The 27,444-nt window shown below is 39.5% G+C and overlaps 3 protein-coding genes across 7 annotated transcripts; 1 reads left to right on the top strand and 2 right to left on the bottom strand.

The window, feature by feature from the left end:
• Window positions 1–479: 479 nt before the first annotated feature.
• nfkbie (nuclear factor of kappa light polypeptide gene enhancer in B-cells inhibitor, epsilon) lies at window positions 480–9,645 on the bottom strand. Its single transcript, XM_071467743.1, has 6 exons — window positions 8,772–9,645; window positions 5,121–5,223; window positions 3,692–3,902; window positions 3,065–3,153; window positions 1,966–2,214; window positions 480–1,420 (listed from the first exon to the last, which is right to left on the bottom strand). The coding sequence occupies exons 1-6, from the start codon at window positions 9,098–9,100 to the stop codon at window positions 1,352–1,354; spliced, it is 1,050 nt and encodes a 349-aa protein (XP_071323844.1). The 5' UTR covers window positions 9,101–9,645; the 3' UTR covers window positions 480–1,351.
• On the top strand, window positions 9,405–22,785 carry tmem151ba (transmembrane protein 151Ba). 3 transcript variants are annotated; one of them, XM_071467736.1, is made up of 3 exons: window positions 9,405–9,535; window positions 13,563–14,031; window positions 16,902–22,785. In XM_071467736.1, the coding sequence occupies exons 2-3, from the start codon at window positions 13,945–13,947 to the stop codon at window positions 18,342–18,344; spliced, it is 1,530 nt and encodes a 509-aa protein (XP_071323837.1). In that variant the 5' UTR covers window positions 9,405–9,535; window positions 13,563–13,944; the 3' UTR covers window positions 18,345–22,785. The 3 variants fall into 3 exon arrangements, 2 of the variants coding, with proteins under 2 accessions (XP_071323837.1, XP_071323835.1); XM_071467734.1 differs by having other exon boundaries at window positions 9,413–9,535; window positions 11,238–14,031; XR_011686497.1 differs by lacking the exon at window positions 9,405–9,535 and having other exon boundaries at window positions 9,923–14,031; window positions 16,902–21,325; window positions 21,365–22,785.
• Window positions 22,767–27,444, bottom strand: tcte1 (t-complex-associated-testis-expressed 1). 3 transcript variants are annotated; one of them, XM_071467739.1, is made up of 5 exons: window positions 27,298–27,444; window positions 26,215–26,408; window positions 25,544–26,112; window positions 24,379–24,828; window positions 22,767–23,437 (listed from the first exon to the last, which is right to left on the bottom strand). In XM_071467739.1, the coding sequence occupies exons 2-5, from the start codon at window positions 26,369–26,371 to the stop codon at window positions 23,267–23,269; spliced, it is 1,347 nt and encodes a 448-aa protein (XP_071323840.1). In that variant the 5' UTR covers window positions 26,372–26,408; window positions 27,298–27,444; the 3' UTR covers window positions 22,767–23,266. The 3 variants fall into 3 exon arrangements, with proteins under 3 accessions (XP_071323840.1, XP_071323839.1, XP_071323838.1); XM_071467738.1 differs by lacking the exon at window positions 27,298–27,444 and adding an exon at window positions 26,765–26,903; XM_071467737.1 differs by lacking the exon at window positions 27,298–27,444 and adding an exon at window positions 26,655–26,795.

Here is a 27,444-nt window from a genome sequence, read left to right as displayed (position 1 = left end):
CATTGTATCACAGAGGCCATCAGGAGGAAGCCACTTGAAAGAAAACAAAAGATATACCTTAAAAAAAAAAGCAGCTGACAGGAAGCAAAGAAAAGAACTGGGTTGTTTTTATGAAAGAGCTTTGTCATAAATCCCGCTCATTATAATTTACTGCATGAACTTATGATACCGGCTCTAAGTTCTGGTCAGTCACACGAATGACAAATAGTGATGTTTATGCATATCTATAATGGAAAAAAGCGAATAAAAAGAAAAGTTTTTAAATGTGACCTAAAAGGGGCTCAAAGGGCTCTCCCTTCACTCACACTGTTATGAAACTCTTTGATAAATCTGCAGCTACCAGTGCAGAACAGAAAGAAGATAATGTTCATTATCTTGAGTTTGGGTGCGTACAGATATCATATATATCACTGATGCCTGTGAACAACCCCTCCCCCCTCAGAAAAATCCCTTTACCAAGAAAGATACACACTATGCAGTTAGTTTTTTTTTTCCATTTTATTACAAAATACATGAACTGCTTATGTTAACTAGACAAGCCAGTATAATTACACACCAAAGATCAGATTTCTGCAGATGAAGGCTACAATGAGATAAATAGAGAAACCTGTTTCACAAAATATCCTAAGAGATCAGAAAGATGAAGCTGCATTTTGTGTTTTATTACAGATAATGTATATGGGTTATCAGTTTTATAACAAAAAGAAAGGGTGTAATTAGTTTCTCTTCTGTGGATCGCAGGCCACTTTTGGGCACAGTTTGTTTTTCATTTTCCTGCTTTTGATTGCACTCCTCAAAAAGTCTCTTTGTGGCTACAATGAAAGGCCAGATTCCCAGAGTTTAAAACACAGAAATAAATCGTACTTCCACTACGATACAAGGGCAGTCATAGCACTGATAAAGTTTGAGAAACTTTGAAACAAAGCAGTTTGCATGTTCCTTCTCTAGCCATTAGAACTAGATGAATATGATGAAGAGGTAGAATATTTTTATGGACACTGAACATGCTGATAGAAAGTCTGGCACTCACATTGAGGTGGCCTTTGTAGCAATACAACCCCTCCAGAGGCATATGAAAAGGAGCAAAACAATTGAGCCAATGACTCAGAAACATTGATTTGTTTTACCAGTGCTCAATTAAGCAGAATCACTCTTTGTCAGAGGGAAGTAGGATTTATATGGTGCACATATTTGTCAACACAATAGATAAATATAGATCAAATCAGAGTGTACTACATATACAGGCACTATTTAATAAAAACTTCTGCGAAAATACAGCTATTTTAAATCAATTCCAGCCGCGGTGAAGCTCCAGACACTTTCAAAAATGTCGTTCAGACTATGAATTAGCTCAGAACTTCACACCAACCACAGACCTCCCAGAGATCTGGATGTCATCAAAAGGAAATAGAGCCAGAATCTGAAAGACAAGAATACAAAACGTCAAATTTTATTACTGCCTTCTCTAACAGTCCATTGCTCTCCTTGCAAAATAATAGGAAAAGCAATATATCTGACACTCAGTATTTTCATATTGTATTGTAGTTGAAGTTATGGAAGTACTACTGTTCAGATCTTATACTTGTAGCACACAATCTTTTGGCACAATAAGGAGTGGGAACTTTAAGGATAGGGCTTGTATCTATATTTTACCTGTCAACACATCTCATGAAAAGAAACAATAATGTGTTAGTGTGTCTGTGGCACTCAGCACCAAGCAAATTTCTTTCTACGGGATCCGTAAATCTTTAAACTGAGTTACAAATATGTATACCTTTATATTAGTTGGGCACTTAATTTTTAGCAAACATTACTCAAACAGGAGAAAATAGTGAATTTGTTGGGTACTATTTTTAACCGTGGATTAATACACAATTGCTGCTCTAGTGAGTATTTACTGCAGCAGAACAGCACATGTGCAACTGACTTTCACGTTTTTCACCGGCCATAATAATAATAACTTACATCATCATTGCCATCAGCCAGATCCAGTGCTGTTTCGTCCTCCATGTTTCGCAGCATTGTGTCGGCACCAGATTGGCAGAGGAGGTTGGCGATGGCGGCATCCTGCCTCCCCACCGCGAGATGTAGGGGTGTGCAGCCATTAAACATGGCAGCATCCACATTGGCTCCCCTGCTGAGCAGCAGGCTCACTGATGTGATGTCATGTAGCTCAACTGCAAGGTGAAGAGCTGTTTTTCCACTGGTTCCTTCCTGCGAGGGGTGTAAATAGAAAAAGACAATGAGAAAGGCTCTAAATAAAGCCAGAGCTACACGAATAGGATAACAGTATAAAGTAGGTCATTTTATTTTTAATAATTTTATTAGTTTGATATTTTTCTGTTTGTAAGTATGCGCAAAATGCTATAAAATTTTGTATTCCTCAAGCATGGAATAAAAGGTTGCAGAGAGCCACATAATAATAATAATAATAATAATCAGAATCAGAATCAGAATAATAATAATAATGATAATAATAATAATTCAATACACCACATGTGAGGCAGAGTGTTAAGTGAGGCTGGTGAGTTAAACTGAGAGGAATGTCTGGGGTAGTTTTGGGACTGACCACCATGTTCCCTTCCTTCAATAGAAAGTTAAGAGTGGCTGGCCAGTCCAACGTTATCATATCCCATATCTAATTATGTCTGCATGAATCCTGCAGGAAGCCCTGAGCTCAGCTTATATCACTATCAGCATTGCACAGGTGCAGCAGATTTATAGACATGAACACAACATCAGACCAGGAGCAGTAAACAGAGTCTGAAAGGGATAAGTGTGATTATAAATACTGGCACATTACATGATGAAACTGAGTATACAGGCGGGTAACTCTACACAGAGATTAATTAAACTTCTTTCAGACATGTAGCTTAAGCCTTATGAGTAGCAGGTCAGAGTCTGTGTCAGAGGCAGGAAGAAGTTCATCATAATTGTCAATGACAATTTGAAATTTATTTAAAGGATTATTTTATGCCAAATTATATGTGAGTTGAAAAATTCAGTGTGGATTCACCCTTTAAGTAGTAAAAAAAAAAAAAAAAAAGTCACTTGACAGACTAACCTGGATATTCAGATCAGCTCCCTTTTTCATCAGGAGCTTCATAATCTGATGTTGCCTGTTCAGTGCAGCCAAGTGAAGACAAGCAAGACCTGCAAGTACACATCTTGTTTGAAACATGGGGCTCATTTTAGGACAAAAGTGAATAAGAGATACATTGTAAAAACCACCTGGGGGGGGGGGGATCAACATGGTATTGCTTCTGCAAATTCACCATATCTGTGATATAATCTTCCAAGTATTGTAGCTACATCTATTGCTATGGTTACTGCTATTTCTTCTTTTCCACAATGGTCCAAGATAAAAGGGACATATTCAGCAAAATCAAATTAGATTTGTTTCCAAATTTAATGTTTCCTTTAATGCTATATTGATTGAGCAATGACAACCTAGTTAATTATTCACTTTAAAGAGTGAGCTACATTAAAGACAAGTCTTGGCATAAAAGCACCAAAGGACCTTGTTATATTTGGACAGTGTAAAAAGTCTGAGTTGCATAATCTGGGAAATTTAATCTCAGCAGAACCCATTGACAAATAATCACACAGATGATGCAGACACATAAAATGACCCTAAATGACAACAATAAATTGTTGGCTGATGAGACCCTGCAGCACTTAGTTTCCTCACCTCTCCAGTTCTGGGTCTCGAGGATCGGTGCCAGCTTGCTAGGGGAAACATCTTTGGTCATCTCTCTGGCACAATCTGTCTGTCCATGCTGGCAGGCCACATGGAGTGCTGTGTTCCCATCCTGGTCCTGCAGCTCCAGGCTGACCCCTTTCTCCACCAGGCTCCTCACCACATCTGTCAGGTTCAGATATGTGGCCAGGTGCAAAGGGCTCTGAGGATCATGAAAAGACAAAAGATGTGTAATGCAATCAAAACTGCATGTGTTAAATTTAGCTGTTTTTTGTGTGGTTATAAGCAGTGCATGCCAGATTTTGTTTTTAATTATTTCATTTTGTTTTTAATTATTTGTTGAGGTGACACAAATAATCAATTTATTAGTTAGTGAACTGGTAAACAAATTGACAATTATTTCAGTTATTTATCATGGAAAAATGAGGTTTTGATGTTTTTTATACTGATTTCTATCACTGTAGACTGAATAACAATCTGAATACATTTATAAACATTTTCTGACATATTTTACACACAATTAACTAATCACTAAAATTTCAGTTGGATTATGTAATAATGAAAATATTGAGTGGTATGTTTTGTCTTTTATCCCTCCCACTTCCTGCACTTCTCAGAACGTCTTAAACAATCCTCAGAGAAACAGGCCTGTACCTGTTGCATTCAGCTGTTGGTTGTACATATGAATGAAGAGAAATAAACACAAAACTTTCCCAACTGATAAAGTTGCACCTTTTGTCCAAAACAATCCAGTTTTGTGGTTGCACTGCATTGTGGTGCAAGGCACCACAAGACTGCAAAGATGCATCACAAATGGCTGTTTAATCAGCGCGCAAATGTCTGAGGTTTTTTTTTTTACAACCTTTAGGGCTAAACAAAAATTCTTCTTAGCAATGTCTCCAGAGAGGAGGTCTTAGAATGACTACTAAGAGGAAATTAGGCAACCAATCTGGTCTCTAAAAGAGCACAGGGCTAACTGAGTCACTGCATGAAGTGCTGACTCTTAACTTCAAATGTTTCTTTATGACACTTCTGTCAGTTTTCTCTGACTTCACTTTGGTTTCTACACTAGCAAGACTCTGGTCTGACATCTTGAATAACTGGAACAATTCCTCCACCCACATCCACACAAGGATACACTCCACAGCTCCCTGTGGTTCTATTTCTACAGGAGGTAGAGGAGGGGAGTTTCCATTCTAAGTCCCTTATGAGCTAACACTGGAACCACCCACAGTGACGTCCCTGAGAGAGGACGGACTGCAAATAAAGAGGAACAACTGTTCTCTGGAAGTACAGAAATATACATAATGCCACTGTTTCCACAATCAAGATACTGATAATGGGGAAGTCATTTGGATTGAAAAATTCCAGTAGAAGCTGCAGCATGCTTAGGTAGTGGAAAGAGGAGTGGTGCATTTACCTGGTATAAATTGTTCTGGATGTCCAGGACTTCTTTAGGGAATAGCTCTATCAAGTGCTGAGTGATGATATCGTCTTCATGGATGATTGCTAAGTGCAGGAATCTACAGGAGTGGCAAAAAAACCCCAAACATATTTCTTCATTATGCTTGCAAAAACTTGCAGGTGTACTTTCACTTATATTGAGCAATTGATCAAATACAGTAGAAATGACTTGTGGAGAAAAAAAATGCATTTCAACAAGAGAGAAAATGTTGCACAATTTTCCTCAGTATTCATTTCAAGAGACTACCTCGAAATGTAACACTCAGTGGGCTGAATGGCAAGATTGAGTGGTTGGGATATTGATCAATGCCAAAATTTTTTTTTTTTTTTTGAAAAGATAGCACGGGAAGCGTTGAACTAAATGAGCGTGTTGAAACATGTATCAGTAGGCACATCTTTGTAGGCTTTAGTGAAAACATTTAAAGCAAATGACGAAACAAAACAAACACACACTAACCTCAAAACCTGAGTGGGAAGTTGTAGCAATCAAGTGTGTGCAAAAAAGCAGGAAATGGAGCCGAGCATTTGTGCTTAATTTAGACTAACCTTGAATGACACAGAGAGGGTCCCTACTGTAAAAGGGCGTAAATTAATTTACATCAAAGTGCAGCTTAAATTTGTCAACTCAGTTATGTGTGCAAATTTAAATTCAACATCTGGCTATAAATCAAAGGGTTAAACTGATATCTAGTCACAAAAAACAGTATGAAGATGTTCTACTGTACTGTCAAATGTAAGTTACTGTGATCTCTTAAAGATCAGAAGTGATGCTCATCTTCTTTCAGAGTAAATGTCATTTGGCACCTCAGTCTTGCTCACAGACAGACAGTGTGGGATCAAACGTTCGAACAAAATTTCACTGCACTGACTTTTCATTCAGATTTCTGCTCTGAACAAGTCACTGACAATTTCAGATTTCCTGTCCAATGCTGCGCACATTAGTATCATTATTGAATTAGTATCATATGAATTACCTTAGTTATATGTTTAAATTTGGTTGTTATTTTCCATCAGATTCCATCATTACCAAAAAAACACCAAATGAATAACAGTACAGTGTGATTGATTAAATGTCTGTTTGCAATTACTGTGAAATGGTTGACATATTACTGCTGCTTTTTAAAGTGGTTGATCAATATAACCTATTTGTGTTATATATGTGAGTCTCCTTTGCAATTTCTCACACCTTGAATCACCCCCCCCCCAAAAAAAAAAAAAAAACTAGGTCATTAGCATTAGTGACTGACAAAATGGAATTACATACAACCTTGTTTGAACTTTTAAGGCAAGCTCGTTTTTAAGCACAATAGAGTTGCTGTTCGTCATTCAAAATGTGACACAAAATAATTATAAAGAGGTTGGCTTCAGGCAACTCACAACATGACTCATTCTAGGTGTGTTGCAGAGTTTACTATCAAGACAAAGATGACTATAATGATGATAATTTTATCGCAATGGTTGCAAATAAACCACAACGACAAAGCACCTTTTCTGTGTAAGTGATTGGGAAACATCTCTCTGACATGGCAAAGTGTTTTGTAAAAAAGGGAGAACTGGTCACATAGATCATCTGTGCAGTGCATTACCAAATATAACTGGAGATGAAGCAATTAATCCATCTAGGACTTCAGTCATTTTTCAAGCAAAAACACCAAACTTTAGTTGGTTCCAGCAGAGGATATTCTGCTTTTTCTTCTATGAAATCATTATAAACTAGATATCTGTGGCTTTTGCACTGTTTTTCAAACAAAACAAGTAATCTGAATATGTTACTTTGAGCTCTGAGAAACTGTATTGGATATTTTTTTTACACTATATTTTAAAGTTTTGAACTAATGGAAATATTAGTCTTCTCATTAAAATACCTGTGGTAGATGACGATTAATCCATCAATAATCAATACCAATATTTGTATGGATAATGCATCACGCAGTAAAATATCATGATGCATTGCCAAATTGCTTTTTTTTGTCCCACCTGTAATTGTCATCACTGACTAATTTAAATGCTTGCATGCTAATGGATCTGCACTACCACTTCATCAACTCTGTGAGCAAACATCTTAGTGTGAAAGGGACTTCCTGGTTTGAGTAAGACTTGAATGAATAAGATCTAAAAAAAAAATCCCACAGGGGAAAATTAATGTTTGCATGATTCTCTCAGTCTAAGCAGAACAGTGTGGTGTGTTTCAGGTGTTTTTCCCCCCCTCTCAGGTATCTATAGTTAGGGTGTGAGAATGAAACCATGTGTCCCCAACAATCAGCAAGCGGAAATGAAAAGAGGTCAGAGACACAACAACACTTCTGCAATGCTGTGACTGCATCAGTTGCTGGATTCCACTCATGCACAGGAGTCATTAACAAGGCTGCTTGAAACAGACGTTGAAACAGACTGATGACATAGCAACAATAGATGAGTGGGTCACAAGTTCTACATGGGCTGATAAAGCTGTGTGTGGAGGTTGGTGTGTTTGGGTTGTGTGCAAAAAGCTGCAGTTTCCTTGACTCAAAGTGAGAAATGAACATTAGAAAAAAAAGCTACTTGCAGGTAACCAACAGTTTTAGATGTCTGGTTTGGTTAAAAAAAAAAAAAGCAAAGATAGCAGCTGCAGCTTGTGAATTGTGGGATCCTGCAATAAAAAGATACCATGTGTGCACAAACACACTATGCAATCCTGATCAACAAGTTTCTTGGATCAAAAGCAGGCAACACTGCTGCCTCATAGCATGTGCTTTGTCTGTGCAGCATGGGGAAGTCCAGGCCTATCTGTTTCACTTCTGTTTTCTGGCTGAGAGACGCCTCACAGGAGTCCATCCACATTCATGACAGGGACAAAGTTCATTAAATCGGAGCATGCAGTATCACACCACTATGAAATCCCCTTCAAAACCAGAATCATGGGAAAAACTGTGTCTCAAATTCAATGTGATTTACCAACTACCCCTTATGGGTGTTTTTAAGTTCGTCATCTTCACTGGAATAAAAAAATAATAATAATAATTTATTAGTTGCTTGAAGCACCAACAGGGCTGAAGAGATCAGTTGATTAAGTGATTAGTCAAAGATAAATTAATTGAAAGCTATTTTGATCATTATCTCATAATTTAGGGTCATTTTCAAGGAAAAAAGCCAGATATTCTCTGATTCCAGCTTCTGAAATGTAAAACATTGCATGCTTTTGTTAGAGTCGGGGGGTGGGTGATGATGAATCAAGGAAAAGGATCAGCAGATTAAATAAGGATTACAATAATCATTAGTTGCAGCCAACAGAGCTGCTGATGCTAAAGTTAACATCACCTGGGTGCTAACAGACAGTAATTACAGGTAATATAATTATGCTCAGAGAGAAGGGGCTGGACTTAAAAATACTGTGAAGGCTGCATTTCATCTTTGTTCCAAGTACTTCATGAGAGACTAAGCAAATGTTATTGGTGAAAAAAAGTCAAAGCCAAAGATTTAAGAGAAATACTTAAAATGTAAGGCACCATGTTTGAACCTCACCCACCAGTGTGCAAAAACTGCTTTTCAAGCTGAGGAATGGTTTTGGTTTTTTTTTTTTTTTTTTTTTTTTTGAAATGAGAAATTTAAATAGTAAACAAAAACCTACGTGTCTCCCTCTTCAGTAATAGTTGTTAGCAAGTTTTCCTCCTGTTCAGAGAGTTCAGAGCTGTTTGTTTGCTCCTCCTGGCCGCCGGAAAGCGTGCAGCTCTTCACCAGCTCCGTCAGGCTCTCCCCCGTGATGGACGAGGAGCCGTAGGCAGAGTCCAGGCGCTCCTCCCCGGCGGAGAACTTCTCCCTCGGCCCGCTGAGGTCGGTGCCGGGATCCCGGGGCTCCTCCGACTTCAGGATGGAGCGGTACGAGTCGATGCCCGAGTCTGTGCGGTTCTCCCCGGCGAACTCCAGCAGCTCATCTTTACTGCAGTCGTCGCCCGACATGGTGGAGCTGGCGGCGGCCTCGCTGGGTTTCCCCCTCCCTCCCTTCCAGAGGACTCACAGGCTACTGGCGGTCGTCGTCGCCGCTCGGTGCTCGGTGATGTGCCCGGACTCCGGGGACAGCCTGCTGCGGACACCTGAGGAAACCACTGCTCCTTTGTGAAACCAGAGGAGTGAGCCGCTGCGTTTCATTACACTAACCGATTATACATTACCATCCAGCAACAGACCTCCAGTTTTTAAAAAAAAAAAATAAAAAAAAAATCGATTATAGACTTTTAAAAAAAAGTTTTAAAACATGGTACGGTCATCACAGGCTTGGTGAAGACGGGTCGTTACGGCTGTCCGTCGTCTAGATATCCGGTAACAGCAGGAGCTCCGGGCGCAGAGCATATGAGCAATGAAAGGTAATAAGGGGAAGAGCTGACATCTGAAAGGGTAAGCTGTTTTTGTCAAGCGGGGGAATCCCCAGTGCACACACACACACACACACACACACACACACACACACACACACACACACACACACACACACACACACACACACAGCGACAAGAAAAACTCGTCAAGGGCTAGTTAAAACCGGAATTAAAAGCGGAAGTGAGACTATTTTCAAAATAAAAGTGTACAAAAATCCACTTGAGTGGTCAATATACCACACCATTTTTATGTTTTAGCCCTTTTTCTAAAAAAAAAAAAAAAAAAAAAAAACTTATAGTTCACATCAAACCTAATCATTCTGCAATACATTTTTGGCAGTAATGTATTTCTATTCATTTCTGTACCATATGAAAATCAATTAGCAGGGACTTACAACTGCTGTATTTGGAGGGGGTACAGTCAGGCTTTACTTCACAGTCTACAATTCTACAGTAATGCTTTACCTGCTGATTCCCCTGTTTTTCTAGAGGTTCCCTGCAAAGTTTTCTTGTAAATGATCAAAAGTTATATTTTATGCCGGTGTCTCGCTGCAACCCTGAGTTTCAGTTTCTTCCTATAACAAGAAAGTTATAACATGATGCCAACTTATTATATTATAAAGACAAAAGCCAGTTTTAACAAGATGTATTGTTTTTGTGAAATAGCAAACTTTTTGTGATGTAATGAGTTGCCATAATATTTACAGTCAGTGTTACTCACCAAAATGGATTGTGTGGGACCATGAGCTCTAGCTCTAATGTCCAATGTGGGTCCTACCAAAAGCAGAGTTTTAAAGTATTTTCAATCCAGCACTGTTTACATTCTTGTTTACTAGCATGCAATCTTCTTTAGCATCCTAAAGCACTTGCGTGAGATAAACAAAATGAGGACCCATGCTTAGAAAAACAGCTCCATAGTGCTACAAGTTCAAAAACCCCAGAGGGAAACTTTAAATTCGACTGCTCTTAGGCCAACATTCCTGTCTGTGTGAAAACGAAACCGTCGTATTCATTTTGTATGTTAATGAAAATGCAAATAAAACGGGGATCACATACAACACAATAATAACTGTAAAACAAAATTACTATAATTCCAGAATATGACAATGTGAAACGCAAAAAAATGTCATTTACTAAACTTGCAGTTTCAGTGTGACTGTATTGCCTGTCTTTTATTTTTGGTTTGTAATTCTTCTTTTTTCTGAACTAGATCTTTACTGTAAATAGATAAATGTCCCGGGGTACAATGAAGAATTTAGATCCAAACAGCTAAATGAGTAAATAAAACATTGATAAAAATCCAGATAGCATAATAAAACTATTTTAGAGACTATTTTAGAAGCTCATGAGCTCAGGGCACCAGCCCTACTTGAACTGTGTAATCCACCACAGTGAACATCAAGTCTGCATTAATGTTTGTCAGTTATATTATTGTTATCATTCAATGCAGACCTCCCAAATCAGCCTGTGCCCAAACTGCATTATCATTCAACATTGATCTAACAGTGAGAAATATGACTCAGCTCAAGGCCAAAATGATATGGTTCTTTGAGTTTTTGTCCAAGTCTTGAGTCTTCATATATAAATTACACGTTAACTGCAAGTCTTACAAATCAATGAATGCATGTGATGGTTTTTAGTGTTTTTTATTTATTTATTTGTTTGTTTTATTGACATAGACCAATACATTTTTTTAAATTATTTTTTTTCTGGCTTTTTAGGCCTTTATTTATTTACAGTGAGAGAGAGACAGGAGACTTGGGGAGAGAGAGGGGGGCAGTAAAGGGCCGTGGATCGGATTTGAACCCCGGCGTTTTGCGGTTAGGACGAAGCTATAATGGTAAACGCTCTACCAGGTGAGCCACCAAGGCACCCCAACCAATATATTTTAATGCATATGCACCATAATTAAATGCTTAATCTGTGCAGTAACACTTGGTAAACTTGTCTTTTTTTTTTTTTTTTTTTTTAATCATTCTGGGATTTTACCAGGCCAGAACTTGAAACTTGCTTTTGATGTCAAATCTCAAGTTAGTCAAGTCTCAGAGCAGCCATCTTCAAGTCCTCATTTTTATTTATTTATTTTTTTGTGACTTGAGTCTTATTACTTTCCTCACCAAAATACCACATCAAACTCTCTTAAACGTATCTTTGCTACACTGTATTCCTCAATAACACAGCTTCAACAGATGTGAGTTTTATTTTTAAAGTCACAACAGGAAGTCATATTCCTCACTGTAGCAGGCTTGTCACTGGCAGCAGCTAGAAACTGCAGACATTATTATTCATGAGATTTTTGGCCTTTGTCTGCCAGGCAGAAAAACCTGAACTCGATTCACGAATATCTGACTACTTTAATTTGACTGTGACACTGAACAATCATCAAGGCTGCAGTCTACGCTATGGACTCCTGTCTAGAAGCAATCGCCATGTCAATCTGCACTTCATATTACAGTATAACAAAACACCGCAATAGTTGTTGTACGTACTGGTGTAGCAGCTCTAGTGTCTTTTCACTGATATGTTGACGCGGTAACTTCATTTATTTCAGTCAATAAGGGATAAATTACTCCTATTTGTTCAGTATTTTGCGTCTTGGGCCGAGGCCTGCAATGCCTTTAGGCAAGGTTTAATGTTATAATTTTGACCTCCCAAAAATTCAGGAGTAACCCAGCTATCACTTCTTGTTTCCCTGTTCTATTTTGGAAAATGCTTGTTGTGGTCTGGCCTTTAGAGGGCTCACTCACACAGCTACTGCTCGCTGCTTTGAGAGCTAGATTCATCATAAATACAGTTGAACAATAGTGACTGTCCGGGAGAAACCTTTACTGCTGCCAAGAGCTGCCATCTGTTTTTATGTCATCTAATGTTATGTTTACTTATTGCATATTGTGTCAGCAGTCCAGTCCAATGTCCATACTGTGGGCTATGATAAATAAAGGCTTGTGTGCCAGGATTGTAAGGTAAATGGTTCTTGTTTAAACAGTGATGTTTACAAAGGAAGGAATGGAAAGAATGTAAAATATTCTTTTGTACAGTCTTAATCTTATTATCAAATGTTATTTCTTGTATTCAAACATTATGGCGGCATCACCTTCTGCTTTCTCATAACAACTTGTCAAAGCTGTGCCAGTTGTTGCCACTTGCCCCTCTGGCCACAGGAGGGTCAATCATACGGAATAAAATCAGATAAACAATAAATTGGACCATATTTCAGTTCTTTTGTGTCAGGCCGTTTGTGGAGGGGTGAGGAGATTTAGATTGACTGAAGTGTTTCCATAAATGTGTCTCATCTTGTTAAGTGCTTTTATAACAGGAAAATTCAGCCTGGATAACTTGTGCTCAAGGCTGATAATAACTGATTAACAGTTGAACTTCAATAACCTGAAGGATAAAATATATTACTAAAAGAAAATATATACCTTCATCTCATAAACCACTCTAAACCACCATACTGTAAATCTTCCATACTTAGACTATAATTTGGTTCTGATGATGCGCAGTTGGAATCAGTGACAACCAAAATATTCTCAACATTTTTTATTGCACTGTAAATTATTATGTGCATTTAATACTGAATGTATTAATGTCTTGTCTTAATGTCATAACGCACACACTACTAAGTGTTTCACCTCTTGCATGGTCTCACCCAAAACAATGAGCATCATAAAATTCACAAACCTGTTATTGCACTATATGTATCACATTGTTTTCCCCTGTGTAGTGTGTTTCACTGTGGTGAGTTTGCCGAGGAGATTTGATATTATGTTTTTATTTTAAGAAATAAAATATCAAGAATGGGCATAATTACCTGTATATTTCTCATTCTATCTCATATATATGGATATAATAATCTTTTGGTGCATAGAGACAAGGTCATGCAGCTAATGGGATGCAGGGGGTGGGTTCCTCTGTGCAGCACCGCCTCTGTGTGCTGTTGTGGTTTACTTGAACTGGGATGTGTGTGTGTGTGTGTTATTTACATTGTTGTGTCGGGGTGGCTGCTCACATGTGCCGCTGCCTGTCGTCTTTGTCCTGCATCACAGCTTCACTGGCTGCCATGGGCACTGCCAACAGGGAGAGGAGCTGTCTTCCTGCCTTTGCTGTCTCCTAACATTGCATCCCTTGCAGCAGTCTTTTATCCGCATCTAGGCATTGCATATCGGGAGGAGTCTCTCAGCCTATTCTGCGGGTCTTGCGAGGCACAATGAGTGGATCCCCCTAGGCTACACCCGGCGACGTCTGCCCACCTGGAGGACGGGAGGGATGGTGCGTCTTCTGCGCGTTTCCATTTGGGCTCCGGGTGAACTGGTTTGTTTTGGATAATGCGCAAAGGGGTTCTCGGTGCGTTTGTGTTTCAGTGTGATTTGGAAAACCCCCATCCCAACAGGAGATCCATGCCCCGGTTTTTGCACCGCTTTCATCACCATGTCCCCAGCATCGGCTGCGACGGCCAGTGAAAGCAGCACCGCCACCACCGTCCCCGAAGAGGAGTCGGACAGCCCCAGAGAGGAGGTAGGGAAACATGTTTACTGGGTGGAGGCCAATTTTCTTATGTGGGGCAAAAATTCAGCCTTTAATTAGTGGGACATATTTCATTGATATCACAGTGGAATCCCAATAATCTCACTATAATAATCAGATTTCGCAGAGTAGGGTCTAATTGGATTCGATGCACACGCAACACTTGGGAATTGGAGTGGATTACTAATGTGACAGTAATTGTTTTAGTGGGCTGATATACAATAATACATATGAACCTGTGCGTCCGATCCCGCAGCCCAGAGTGTGGACGTGCATGGATGTCTTCCCGTTTGTCTCTCCTCCAAGTGGTTTCCAAAATCGGGTTCAGGGACCTCTTGTGTGTCCTGGAAAGGGTCCAAGCGGGTCGTCAGGAAAATGAAAGTCCACTATCAGTGTTACTGTTACACTGAGAGAGGAGAAGAATGGGCTGTTTTGTTCAACTGTTGCCAGAGTTATTTTCCCACAAGAAAACTCACAGGAACTAAACCTGTGTGGGTTTGTTACAGAGAAACCTTGTTTCAGACAGTGAGTTATAAAAGGGCAGATGTGAAACTACCACTGAAACAGACACACACGGATATATATATATATATATATATATATATATATATATATATATATATATATATATATATATATTTTTTTTTTTTTTTTTGTGTAGACTTCCTCTACAAACACACATGTTGGGCAAGTTACATGTCCATTACACAAGAGGGTTTTTATGTAACCTAGCTGTTCTTATTATGTCAGGAGAAACTGTCCATGAGTGTGAGAGGCACTTAGTTAAAGGCGCCACAGTGGTCCCATCAGTTGTGAAGCTTCTCATCTCTGAAATATTCTGACTCCAACATTTACTTTCTAACTCATCTAATACTGATCACGTTTCTTACCTCTCTGTTTTAAGGATTTTATACTTCCAGCAAAGTATTGCCTTTTTCTTCATAGATATTTTTGTGTTCATGTGCCAATATACTGTATATGTTCTCTGTATGTTTATTGTTCCTTTCTAAAGCCCAAATCCAAATGATTTGTGTTGTTAGGACAATAAAATACAAACACAATTGCAACCAACTGTCAAAAATAATAACAGAGCCTCCAGCTCACTGAACTTCAGAGGCCTTTTATACCATTTTACAGCATATTTGAGAAGAATACAAATCTGCATTGTTTCAATTTAAAAGCAGAGTTTACATCCCGGAGAACATGTTAAAAATCACACTGTAACAAATAAAGTGATATTTTTTTCTGCTTCACCAAATCCATGTTTGCAATCAAAAAATTCTGGTGGTCTCTCCTCTCTCTGCGTCCCTGTATGACAGATATATGAGGTATACCCTACCTTCTAAATAAGGCCAGAGGAATTTGTTTGTCTAATGTGTCAAAGGCGTCAACACCACTGTGTTCACGTGATGACTTACTTTTCTGCTATACATAGACCTAATGAACAGCTGTGTTATGATCTCAGCAGGGTCTTTTCAATTGAAATGTCATATGCTGCAATGAAACAATAATAATATAGTTAGCCTCCAACTAACTGTCCCTGGATCAATTGTCAGTTGTGTATTTGCCATTTGTTTCCTGCTACACAACTGTTCATCATTATTCCTGCTGCTTAAACAGAGGCTGTAAAATGTAACATGAGTCACAAAGTATGTCATGTTGTATTGATTATAGTTGTCAAGCGTGCACAGGATACCAGTGAGTAAATACTCCTTCTGCAGTAGGTTCGTCTCAAAGGGGAATTTCAGTGTTAATCCCTTTTGCGCCGTGGGGTGTAGCCTTCGGTTGCTAAGGGACTTGGTGGGGGACCATGTGACCAAGGTGGGGAAGATAATTATGGAGAAAAAACATCTATTATTTATGCTTGTCTGTCAGAGCTGACATGTTGAATTCAATATGTCAATGCAGTGATGCTGGTTGTGTGACTGATGTGGTCACTCATATGTAGGGCCTGACCTATGGGCTGTCCTATGTGATAGACGGAGAGGATAACCTTTGTTTTTTAATTGAATTAGTGCTGCTACAGTACAATCCTAAGTGTTCAATGTCTATACATGACAGTCTCTGCCTTGGTGTGATGTGTTATGCAAATTCTTTTGAATGAATTTTGTTATAATCCAACCTTCCTGAGGCTTTTAAATCTCTGCGAGGTTTGTGTAGCAGTGTTCCCAACAGGCGTGAGTAGCTCTTGATGCGGGCAGTGGGGCTTGCTGTGCCCGAGGTGTTAAAGGATGGCACTAGCTTTATGCTGCCAGAGTCAAACAACTGCTGTTTTCTGGCCAGCTTGACATTAAATGTTGGGGTCTAACCCTCAGAATATTTCCATTCTCTTACCCTTTTTCTATTCTTAGATGTCATATTTATATAAACAGATACCACGGCCATATGCACACCCACACACCAGTCAAACAGAGGCTCACAGGGCTGTTTACTGAAAACAAGATATAGGCTTACCATTGTAATTTTTGCATTAATCAGACATTTTTCTTGAATTTGATTATAAATGTGGGTGAGTGTTTTGATTTTAACAAGCACCGACCAAGACTTGAGGAATTGGCTCACAGCTCATGCATAAACTATGCAAAAGCACTTACAATGCAGAAAATTTACTTAAATATTTTATATGTGGGAGCCACTGCTTTTTAACTCTGTCTAACTTTATACCCAACCAATTTTAGGTCATACTTATGTTTATCAACTGAATTACAATTTTATATCAAAAATGTGTAATCTTTAGGTTCATTGTTGCTTTGATGTTACTAAGTGTTTAACACACACAGTGATTGTGTTAATAATACACAAAGATGTGCAAGATGTACAGTATTGTTCTAGTAACTTATTGCCATTCTCTCATCTTGTAGCAGCGGCCCCAGAAACAGTCCCTGACTAAATCCCTGTGTCAGGAAACCCACTGGAAATGCCTGCTGCTGTCCCTGCTGATGTATGGCTGCATCGGGGTGATGGCCTGGTGCCAGGTGACCAAGGTCACACGCCTCTCCTTCGACAGTGCTTACAAGGGAAAATCCATGATGTACCACGACAGTCCCTGCTCCAACGGCTACATCTACATCCCTCTGGCCTTCCTGGTCATGCTGTATGTGGTCTACCTGGTGGAGTGCTGGCACTGCTACACCAGGAATGAGCTGCAGTACAAGGTGGATGTGGACACTGTGGCCGAGCGCCTCCAGCGAATGCAGCAGGCTACGCCCTGCATCTGGTGGAAGGCCATCAGCTATCATTATGTCAGGAGAACACGGCAGGTGACGCGCTACCGTAACGGAGATGCATACACCACTACACAGGTGTACCATGAGCGAGTCAATACCCACGTGGCTGAGGCAGAGTTTGACTATGGGAACTGTGGGGTTAAGGACATCTCAAAGCACCTGCTGGGCCTGGAGGGCTTCCCTATCACCAGGCTGAGGTTCACTAAGTGCTTTAGCTTTGCCAGTGTGGAGTCAGAGAACTCCTATCTGACCCAGCGGGCCAGGTTCTTCACAGAGAATGAAGGTCAGGATGACTACATGGAGGCCCGTGAGGGAATGCATCTGAAGAATGTAGACTTTAAAGAGTATATGATTGCCTTTTCTGACCCTAATCACCTTCCCTGGTATGCAACTCACTCCACTTTTTGGGTGGCAGCTGCTTTTACCCTCTCCTGGCCTCTGCGGGTGCTGACAGAGTACCGTACTGCTTGTGTACACTACCATGTAGAGAAGCTGTTTGGCTTTGACTATGTGCCAGTAACACCATCTGAGGAGCGGCCGTATTGCCGACACATCCCAAGAGTCAACACAATCGACAGCACAGAGCTGGAGTGGCACATCCGCTCCAACCAGCAGCTGGTGCCCAGCTACTCAGAGGCAGTTCTCATGGACCTGGCCCAGCTCTCAGGGAGCTGTAACAGCTACTCCATATGTGGAGGCTATGGCAGCTACAGGCAGAACTGTGAACGCTGCCACCGTGCCATCAGCAGCTCCTCCATCTTCTCTCGCAGCGCCCTCAGCATCTGCAACACGGGGAGCCCTCGCATCCCCTTCAGCGCCAGTCGCTTCTCACTGGGCCGCTTGTACGGCTCCAGGCGGAGCTGCCTGTGGAGGAGTAGCGGGAGTCTGAATGAGCAGTCCTGTCCCACAGAGAGCACGCGCTGTCTGTCAGGCCAGCAGACCAGTGAGGAGAACCCTCCAGCCTATCAGGATGCTCTGTACTTCCCAGTGCTCATTGTACATCGCAACGAAGGCTGCCTCAACCACGACCACCACTCCCTCCACAGAAACGGCTCCTGTGTAGAGACGTCACTATAACCCACGGCTGCCACACTTGTCTGAGCAAAGATGTAATGATACAGAGTAAGGAGCGTCTTTACACCTGGGTTAGGATAATAATGACTACTGCTTCTCCCTTTTACAACTACAAACTACCACAAATAAGGATTTGTTCAAGTTTCTAAAGCTACTGTAACCTCAAACAAACATGGAGCAAAGTACGTCTGGGAAAGTCCGTACAGTACACATAATATGTCAGGGAAAATAGACTTGATGGGTTTGATGAGACTGTTGTTAACAATACAATGCGGCTTTAAAGGACCATACTGCCAAAGTATCACGTACAGCCCTACAACGTCCATAAAAGACTCAATAACCAAGGAATGCCAAGTGGAATCACATCCTACTGTAAATGTCATACTTCTAGATCTTAGTCACAGACAGTTTCCAAGGACATGAGTCAACACGTTCTAGTATTTGGAGCCTAAAACAGGCTCTGACTCAATGGTAGCAGGGAAATTACTAAGACTTGAAAGGGATATGACAATTAATGAATGAAAGAACAACTGAAATACTGATAAGTGAATTAACACACATCATGTGAGTCATGTGAATTGGGCAAATGAGGGAAAATGCAGATTTCAGCCTTCTTGTCAAAGCATAATTCACAAAACTAAACAGTTTTGTTAAAATAAAAATGTGTTGTCTTACAGCTCTTATAAAGTGAAGTTAAGTTGGGCCCAAGTGTAAACAACTGCATGTAAAACATTTTGATACTAGGTGATTTAAATCTGTTTACTCAAAGTCAAGGCTCATGGAAATCAGTTGAAAAAAGGAAGACATCTCCATAGCAGAAAAATAAGTGTCTGATACAGACACCAAAATAACCAGATAGCTGAAATCGACTTGGTCGCAATGACATTATACTTCTTGGCTTGCTAAATATAGTAACATAGTCGATGAATAATTTAGCACAGGAAGGCTAAAGGACACGAGAACATCAAACTGAATGAACAACACTTCTTCAAACTGTTTCTTAATCACTGTAAACTGTACATTTTGTATAATGGCCAACTAGATAGTACTATAACTCACCATAATATTGATAGATCTGTGTCACCTCAGCTAGTTTTAAATCTCCAAAACCCATCTGATTTCATATTTGGCAATATTTTTTAATTCAGCCTACCTCTTTATTTAAGTGCCTAGCGATCAACTGTTACTGACAAGCATAAGCTACCATAACTTAAATCATCTCATCTCTACACCATCCTATTTAAACATAAGAAAAATTTACACTCATAATAGAACATGGTATACAATGTATAGGAGAAACATGTTGTATTACCTGATCTCATTACTGTAGTTAAGAGACAACATGTCCTAAGAATCAGACCCTAAATGTTCTGCAGATGATTTTCTTTATAATGTAACACAGCTCTTTTATAGCTGGCTCTGTGCTGCTACTGATGCTGCTGCTGATGCATATCAGAGAGACAGCCAGAGAGCTGGCCATCAAAGACGCTAGAAATAGGCAGAGGCCTGGATTCACTACTGATAGTGTCAGATTTAATAATATAACAGGATTACTTTAAAGAACTAAAAAAATACTTCCTCTCAGCTGAGTGCATGCACTTTCTTAGTCATGGTGAATTTTGTTTTACAGCCAAGCCATGCACAAGAATAAATGTTTAAACAGAGATGAAAATCAGGCAGGCTAGAACTTTTGACAGAGGTATTGGTGTGAATTTGCTTCCAAAATGCAACAACTCAACCCAGTGAGACACAACTCATCATTCAAAGTGTGCTTCATTTCCTCCATTATTCCTCAACATTTGTAAATGGTTGTTTAGTGCTACTTTAATGGATAAAAATAAGCACAGAGCTCATTCACGAAAACAGAAGTATTTATTTACGAGCCAGTCATCATCTCGTAAGACCTGCAGTGAAAGTTGAACTGGCATGGATCGTTGGCAGATCACTTTCTGCCAGTAGGACCATCAGCATCATTGAATTTCTAAGAATAGTGTGAATCTTGCCTGTGGTCAGACATTTTGTGTTTCTTCCTGTTATGACTTGTTTTCACAATAATGGGCTTGTACTGTAAATTGTGACTAATTAGCCATACTCATTACATTCCATGTGTGGTGTTAGGTTGGATTTGTGGACTATCTTTATAGCAATACTAGAGAATGCACTGAAAACAGTCAAAGGGGAGTAAGACATGTTAAAAAAATACAGATTCTATCAAACCTCCTATGTCATTCAACAAATGAGTTTCAAATGAAAACAGTCTGTACTGTTTTCACCTGTTCTCACAACTCACAGGTCATCTATGCAAGCCCCTAAAACTCAGGATCGTATTCAGGGCAAGGATTGAGCTTGCAACAACATCCCAAAAATCATTGCTCCTTTTTCTCAACTTTAGATGTATGCAGTTATGCAGACATTTCACTTTGCTCTTCAAAAGCTTTTGCAAGGATCAGCTGTGGGATAACTGGATCGAGGGGTTTGCAAACAGAGCACCAAACTGTCATAACTTTACTAATGTTCTCATTTCAAATACAGGAGCAAAAGGTAGAGAGGCAGGTCAGATAAACCTGAGAAACATGTTAGAGATCTGTTCCTGGGGTGCCTCTCCAGGACTTTGTTATACATTATGGAGAAATAGGAGTTTCAAGCTTAGTAGTATTCATGTACTTTACAGTGAATTTGTGTATAAGAACTACTTTATATGGTGCGATCCATTTTAAATTAGGGAAATGTGAACCTCCATTTAGTGAATACTTGCATAATAAATAAACACAGCCACATTTGAACTTACAAACAGCAGGTGCAAACTGCTCATTGTCCTGGTGTTCATAACACTTCCTGGATATATTGACATTCCTTTTAGGATATGAAATCATTTAACAGTTTGGGAACTAAGCTAGGGAACTAACTAAACAGGGAAAATACTAAGCTAGCTAACTTAACTGGCTGCTGGTCTTAGCCCTTTAATGGGCAGATTTAAAAGTGGTGTCAGACTTGACATCTAATTTGTCAAGAAAGCAAATAAGAAAACAATTTCAAACTGTTCCTTAAATGGTTAATAAGCGGTACACTACACAGCCTTTTTTGGACAACATTTTTTCAACTGGCAGGAAACCAATGAGACACAGACTGAAATTCATTCATTAATTCAGTTTCTTTAGCTAGTTCTTTTTAATTATGAGTCATGAAGGGCCAGAAGGCTGAGAATCAAGAGGACTCGCCTTGTCCTTGTATTGTGAAACCCAGAGGACACCACAAGCAAGAGCATGCAAACTTCACAAGGGATTAAAATTTACTGAAATGTCCATTTACTATCCCACTTGTAGGAGGCGGAGGTGGAAGATCAAATGTTTCATACTGAAGTCATCACATATTCTCATTCATGATTAACCAACAAGCCTTTCGGATGGCTTCACTGTGATATTCATACAGAACAGAAAAATGTGTTTACCAGTGCAATGTTTACGTAACAGTAGTCACAAAAAAATTATTTGGTGTATTGAAAATGGTTATAAATCTGACTGGAAGTTTCATAACGACATTTTCCCTCCATAGAAGACTGTTAGCATAAAAGCTTTTGTCATGCGAAGCACTCAACCCTTTATCATGTCTATTCAGTAGGTTAGTTGTTATGATATGTAGTCTTTCACTCAAGAATGCTTTGGGGCTCTTTTTTATATTTAAATAATTTTGTGAATTTTTAAGACTGTAGTGCAGAAAGGCTTTGTACTGTAAATAAAATAGAGACGAGAGGTTAGAATGACTGTCGATGTGGATCTTGTGCTTAGATGAATGTGTCACACACACTTAGAGGTAACCGGAGCAGGGACATTTCTGATGTGCAGATGTTAAAGGATGAGTTTGTTAAGTCATAAATGGCAATGCAGTCCCTTTTAAAATGCTACAGGCAATGCAGCCAACAGCATCTTTGTGCTGCTTTTAACTGATCTGTTCAAATGATTTTTGTTTAATTTAAAACCCATTTTTACATTTTTTAAATTATATTTGATACACCTTTAACAAAAATGCACACAAACATGCACACATGCACACATACAGCACACACACTTTTTAAGGGAAGGTGAATGATTGTTGAAAGTCAGTAATCACAGATTGATGTATGTATTTTTTGCTGAATTAGTTTACCAAGAATCTACAGAAAAGCTTTGCTTCTCTTCCCATGATTCAACAGAACTAGTGATTTTTGCAAGGTTAGAAATTGGAAAAAAATATTGTGACATTAATTATACTTAAGATTTTTTTGTTGCTGCCTAGCGAAGGTGTTAAACTATAAACCAGTAGATATAGGTAAAAATAAAACAATGCCAAGTCTGTATGTATTCCAACACCACCACAACGTTGCCTTGATGTTACATAACGACTGAATACCAAATCTGTGTATCAAAATGGAAAAAAGCTCCTCAATAAACTGAAATGCTCACTAAAATATGTGTCAGAAATTACTGTGAAGCTACACATTTTGCAAACTGGCAAAATGAAATTAATGGTCTTAGTCTTAATGTGTGACAGACAGCTGAATGACTGTTCTAGTGCTTGTAGTTTTTTCACGTTTTGATCAGAGTTATGCTTCACTAATTGAACATTTAATATTTGAAAGGATAAGGTTGGCAATATTATATATGATTGTTAATGTCAGCAAATCCCATGAAAAGACCAAAACCAATATGTTAGTCAGTCTGTCACTACTGTCTGACATGCCTAACCTGCCTGTGGTACTCACCAGAAAAACTAGAAACTAGAAACTAGAATCTTAACAGTAGAAAGATCTTATACCTTTTGTATTTTATATTAAATTTGGTTAAATTTAGCTATGAACTTTGGCATACGGTGCTTTTGAATGACTACACAGGTCAGGGATCAATGACTAGTAAAGACCGGTTTGTATTACAAAGAGGAGCTGTTGGTGTCTACTTGGTTTTCTTCTCTTTAGCTTGTTTCTTTTGCTCTAAACTCTGGTTGGTCCAAACCACCTGGTTAATGAAGGAAACGATGTGCTCATCAACCTCTGTCAGGCGGATGTCACATTCTGTTATGCTGGTGTTGTGAGACATCGCCTCCTCCAGAGCTTTACCTCCATCCTGCACACACATGCATGGAGACAGAGAGAACAAACACATTTGGCACTGATGCATGTCTATGTTGAATGTTTAACACGTCCCAGGATGTTGTTTCTAAAAGGTCTGACGACAGTCCTAGTAACCTTGAAAAAAATCACCCCTAAGCAACTTTTGAAATAGCACTTACTTTCTAAACTGCTTATTGTGTCAACAGTGTTTAATGTTATGTCTGAAACAGGCATTTCTATTTTTGTGAAGTGTGGATCAAGGTCAAAGATATTGATGGTACTGCACGTTGCATTTCTGCTATGTGGGTGATTTTTGATCCTCTACAGTGTATTCCAGTCAGAGATACAGTATACAGTGAAATCTCGAAGAGAAGAGAGCATGAGAAGGGGAAACTCAGATCTGCCTCTCGCGGGGAAATAACACTTACTCAGCTTTCCATTATTGCATGTTTTCCACACACATCTCTGAATAATTGAAAATCCTTGTACTTCAAAGCTTCTATATGTATTTGCTTCACTGTGTTGTGTCTGTACAGGCACTAGTATGCTTTGTTAATGCCAGAAAGTAATGAAAATGTTTACTATCATAGAAGACTAAGAAAAACAGCAAATATTCACATTTTAGAGGCCTGTACCAATGGATTTTTTTGCATTTTTGCTTAAAAATGTATTTAAATTATTAATAATGACAATTGTTGCAGATTAATTTTCCATTGAATGACAAATCGACTAATCATCTCAGCCAAACATTGTTTCACAATACAGGATTCTTACAAAACTTGTGACTTACAAAACTCCATTCCTCTGGCACCACCCTCAGCTCAAGCTTAACATTTTTTGCCCAACTAGAAGTAATGATCTAAGAATAGTGATACTGTTTTTCATTTTTCATCAGTCCAACAGTTTGTTTTCTGTTGTGTCATGAGCATATGGATATGTGACTGCCTTACTTACCTCTCCTAGCTTGTTGCAGGAAAGATTGATGCTCTTCAGGGTGTTATTCTGAGCTAGCACTTTAGACAGAGCGACGGCAGTAGGCCCTGTTACCTCATTGGCTCCCAAGTGCAGGTGACGGAGGGTGGTGTTGTTCAGTAAGGCTTTACCTATGGCCTGGCCTCCCTCATCTCTCAGACGATTGAGACGCAGATTGAGGGACAAAAGAGTGGAGTTCTTGGATAAGGCATGAGCTATGGCTTTGGCCCCTGGGTCTCTAATGTCATTGTCACACATGTTTAGGATCTCCAGTTTACTCCTGGTGAGCAGCTTGCCGATAGCTCTGGCTCCTCTGTCTCCGATCAGGTTGTGAGAAAAGTCGAGCTCCCTCAGGGATGGGTGGTCCAAAAGGTATTTCACCAGCAGCCGGCATTTTTTGTCGTCAATGTGGCTTTCATGGAGCCTCAGAAGCTGTAGAAACAGCATAGTAATTGGATTAACAAGAACTTAACTATTAGGAGCACATGTAAGATGTCAAAGAGAATTAGCCTTGTAAGGAGCTGGTCTTGTTGATTTTTTACGCAAAGAACCTGTGACCTGCATAAATGCTATTTTTCTGCCAGCGCCACAAAACTCTGAGTGACTCTGCTTTATATAATGAAAAACAAAGTAAGTAAATGAAAAGAATATCAGTTAGTGCTGAAATGATTTGTAAATTATTTGACTGATTGATTATTTCATTAATTCCTTGCATATTATAGACTAAATGATTAATAACATTAATTGATTAACCAATCATCAGTTGCAGCCCTAACATCAACTCCAATAATCATGTGTGCAGTTTCCTTATCATGCACAGAAATCAGTAGCAGATGATTACCAGGTTTTCATGCAATAATAAATTCATGTGACAGAACTCCTGTGTCAAAAAGTGACTTATTTAGGTTGCAGCCAGAGGCTCTGCTTTCATTTCTTTGATGTAAATAGAGCATGCATTTAAGGTTGTGCCAACAACAATTTTCCTGTTTCACAATTTTTACGTTTCTGTAAATAATGCTTTGTAACTGGCAAGAAAGCCAGGAGTGCTGAATTACAACACATAAACATGCAAGCTCCATACTTGGCAAGGATGCAGAGCTATGAAGGGTAACATGACATAAACAACTGAGGAGGAATCAATTATCACCTTCAAAGTTTTACAGGACTTGAGGGCCTTGGAGAGAGACTCACAGTCTTGGTCAGTCATCTCAAACATCTTCCATTCAAAGTTCATTCCACATTGTTTGACCCTGTATACCAAATGGAGTTCTTCCAGGCTGGTCAGCTTGTCAAGCAGGATGCCAAAGTCAAAGTGGTCCATAGAGGGTCCATCATACTCATTGTCACTTGCCAACTCTGAGCCATATTCCTCTCCCTCCTCCTCGGGCTCCTTGATAGGCGGCAACAGCTGGGAGATATCCAGCCTCTTGACATAGTCTTTACAGAGTGGGACCATCCTTAGAACTGTCTTTGGCTCTGTTACATATGGAATGAAAAGCTCAATAATGCTCTCCACGTGCCTCTCAAAGAACATTCGTTTCCAGCTGTGGCCATAATGTGAGACATCACAAAGGTCCCACCGCTGCTCACAGCACCGCTTCCAGTAGACGCCATCACTGATAAAGTTGGCTGTCACATGCAGAGGCAGTGAAGGAGATAGTCTCTCCTGTATGAAGTCTCTCTGGATGGCTGTAAGTTCTTTAAATATAGGCTTTTCTGTAACAGGTTTAAGATCTACAGTCAACTTCTGGTTATATAACAAGTGAGTGTATAAAGGGATATATAGTGAGGTAGCTAAAAAAAACAAAACAAGCATACCTTTAAAGTTTTTCACAATGCTTTGCAAACAGAGGTTTGATAGATATGGCACTGTAGCCAGGGACCAGTCTGGATCTTCAGCAATGATCCTCCTTGCCTTTCTGCATTCTTTAGGGGCCTTCTGGTTGGGCCCTGGAGGATAAGGGGACTTGGCCATTATTGCAGGGGTTGTGTAGACTATTTCTGCAGCTCCTCTGTTTAAAAAAAAAAAAAAAAAAAGACACATTAAAATCACATATCAAAAGTTTATAGATAGATTCTTTGTTGCTGATATTCTACGTGATGGTAATGTGTTTCAAGAAAAGACGGAAAACCCATTAAAATATGTTGTATATGTTTTAGCTAACATTAACAGCCTCTAACGTTAAATCGAGCAGACCCTCAATGCTAATGTTAGCTGGTAACTACGACTACGACTATTATAACTATGTAGTGAATACCTGGTGAAAAAAACTCTTCGACGAAGCTAAACAACAAACATTTAATATGTTTTCTCTCGTTAATTTGACGTTATTTACGATGTTTCCGGCTCTTCGTTACTTCAGGCGACCTGCACTGCGATAGACTGAGCTTCACTTGTCTCCATGGTGACGGAGCGCTCTCAGTTTAGTTCACGGTAGTTAGAGATTTGAGTTCTCAACGTCTTACAACAGGATCGGTGTACGTCGAGGATAAACATGCTGTTGCTAGTATTTAGTGCTTATTTTTTTCCGTGTGTCTAACTGGCTGAATACTGGAGCACAGGGTCGAGAAATCTCGTTTTCTCGTCAGAACTGTGACTCGCCAATATCTTTGCATACATTGTTAGCAGGTTGGAAATCGGAATTTTCTACATTCCGGAACTTCTTCTCTAGCCCTTAAAGTATCCAGAGACTTACTAAGACTTTGTAAACACTGTTCGGGAATATGCTCAAGCTTCTTGGCAGGTAGGTTTATTATATATATATATTTATATATAATAAACCTACCTGTTCTAGAGAACAGCTGTGACAAAACTGTATATCCAGTTGTCTGACAACACACAGCTACATTAAGAAAAAGTTTAAATGAGAATATCACAATGATACATTATAAGAGGGGCACCTTGATATGAGTGCACAGGGAGTGTGTTTCTGGGTGTGTGTGACATCCGTGTTGCAGGAGGCTGTAGGCTGGAGCTGCTGCACTCTTCACTAGGACCATGCTGCGAGGAACATTTGGATTCCACAAAGCTGGCAGATGGGCCACGGA

This window comes from Trachinotus anak, unplaced genomic scaffold (genome assembly GCF_046630095.1).
Source record: "Trachinotus anak isolate AG129_WGS33_773 ecotype Australia unplaced genomic scaffold, CSIRO_AGI_Tana_v1 ptg000031l, whole genome shotgun sequence".
Classification (NCBI taxonomy): domain Eukaryota; kingdom Metazoa; phylum Chordata; class Actinopteri; order Carangiformes; family Carangidae; genus Trachinotus; species Trachinotus anak.
This window is presented reverse-complemented; position numbering and strand designations above follow the sequence as displayed.

Bases quoted from the DNA above. Each gene is read 5' to 3' on its own strand.
- nfkbie (XM_071467743.1), bottom strand. From the start codon at position 9,100: ATGTCGGGCGACGACTGCAGTAAAGATGAGCTGCTGGAGTTCGCCGGG. The intron at 5,224-8,771 runs GTAGGTTTTTGT...CCACTCCTGTAG, and splicing joins ATTACTGAAGAGGGAGACAC to ATTCCTGCACTTAGCAATCA. The intron at 1,421-1,965 runs GTAAGTTATTAT...CTTGTCTTTCAG, and splicing joins TGGCTGATGGCAATGATGAT to ATTCTGGCTCTATTTCCTTT.
- tmem151ba (XM_071467736.1), top strand. From the start codon at position 13,945: ATGTCCCCAGCATCGGCTGCGACGGCCAGTGAAAGCAGCACCGCCACC. The intron at 14,032-16,901 runs GTAGGGAAACAT...CTCATCTTGTAG, and splicing joins CGGACAGCCCCAGAGAGGAG to CAGCGGCCCCAGAAACAGTC.
- tcte1 (XM_071467739.1), bottom strand. From the start codon at position 26,371: ATGGCCAAGTCCCCTTATCCTCCAGGGCCCAACCAGAAGGCCCCTAAA. The intron at 24,829-25,543 runs GTGATAATTGAT...CTGTTTCTACAG, and splicing joins AGTCCTGTAAAACTTTGAAG to CTTCTGAGGCTCCATGAAAG. The intron at 23,438-24,378 runs GTAAGTAAGGCA...ATGTGTGTGCAG, and splicing joins CCTGCAACAAGCTAGGAGAG to GATGGAGGTAAAGCTCTGGA.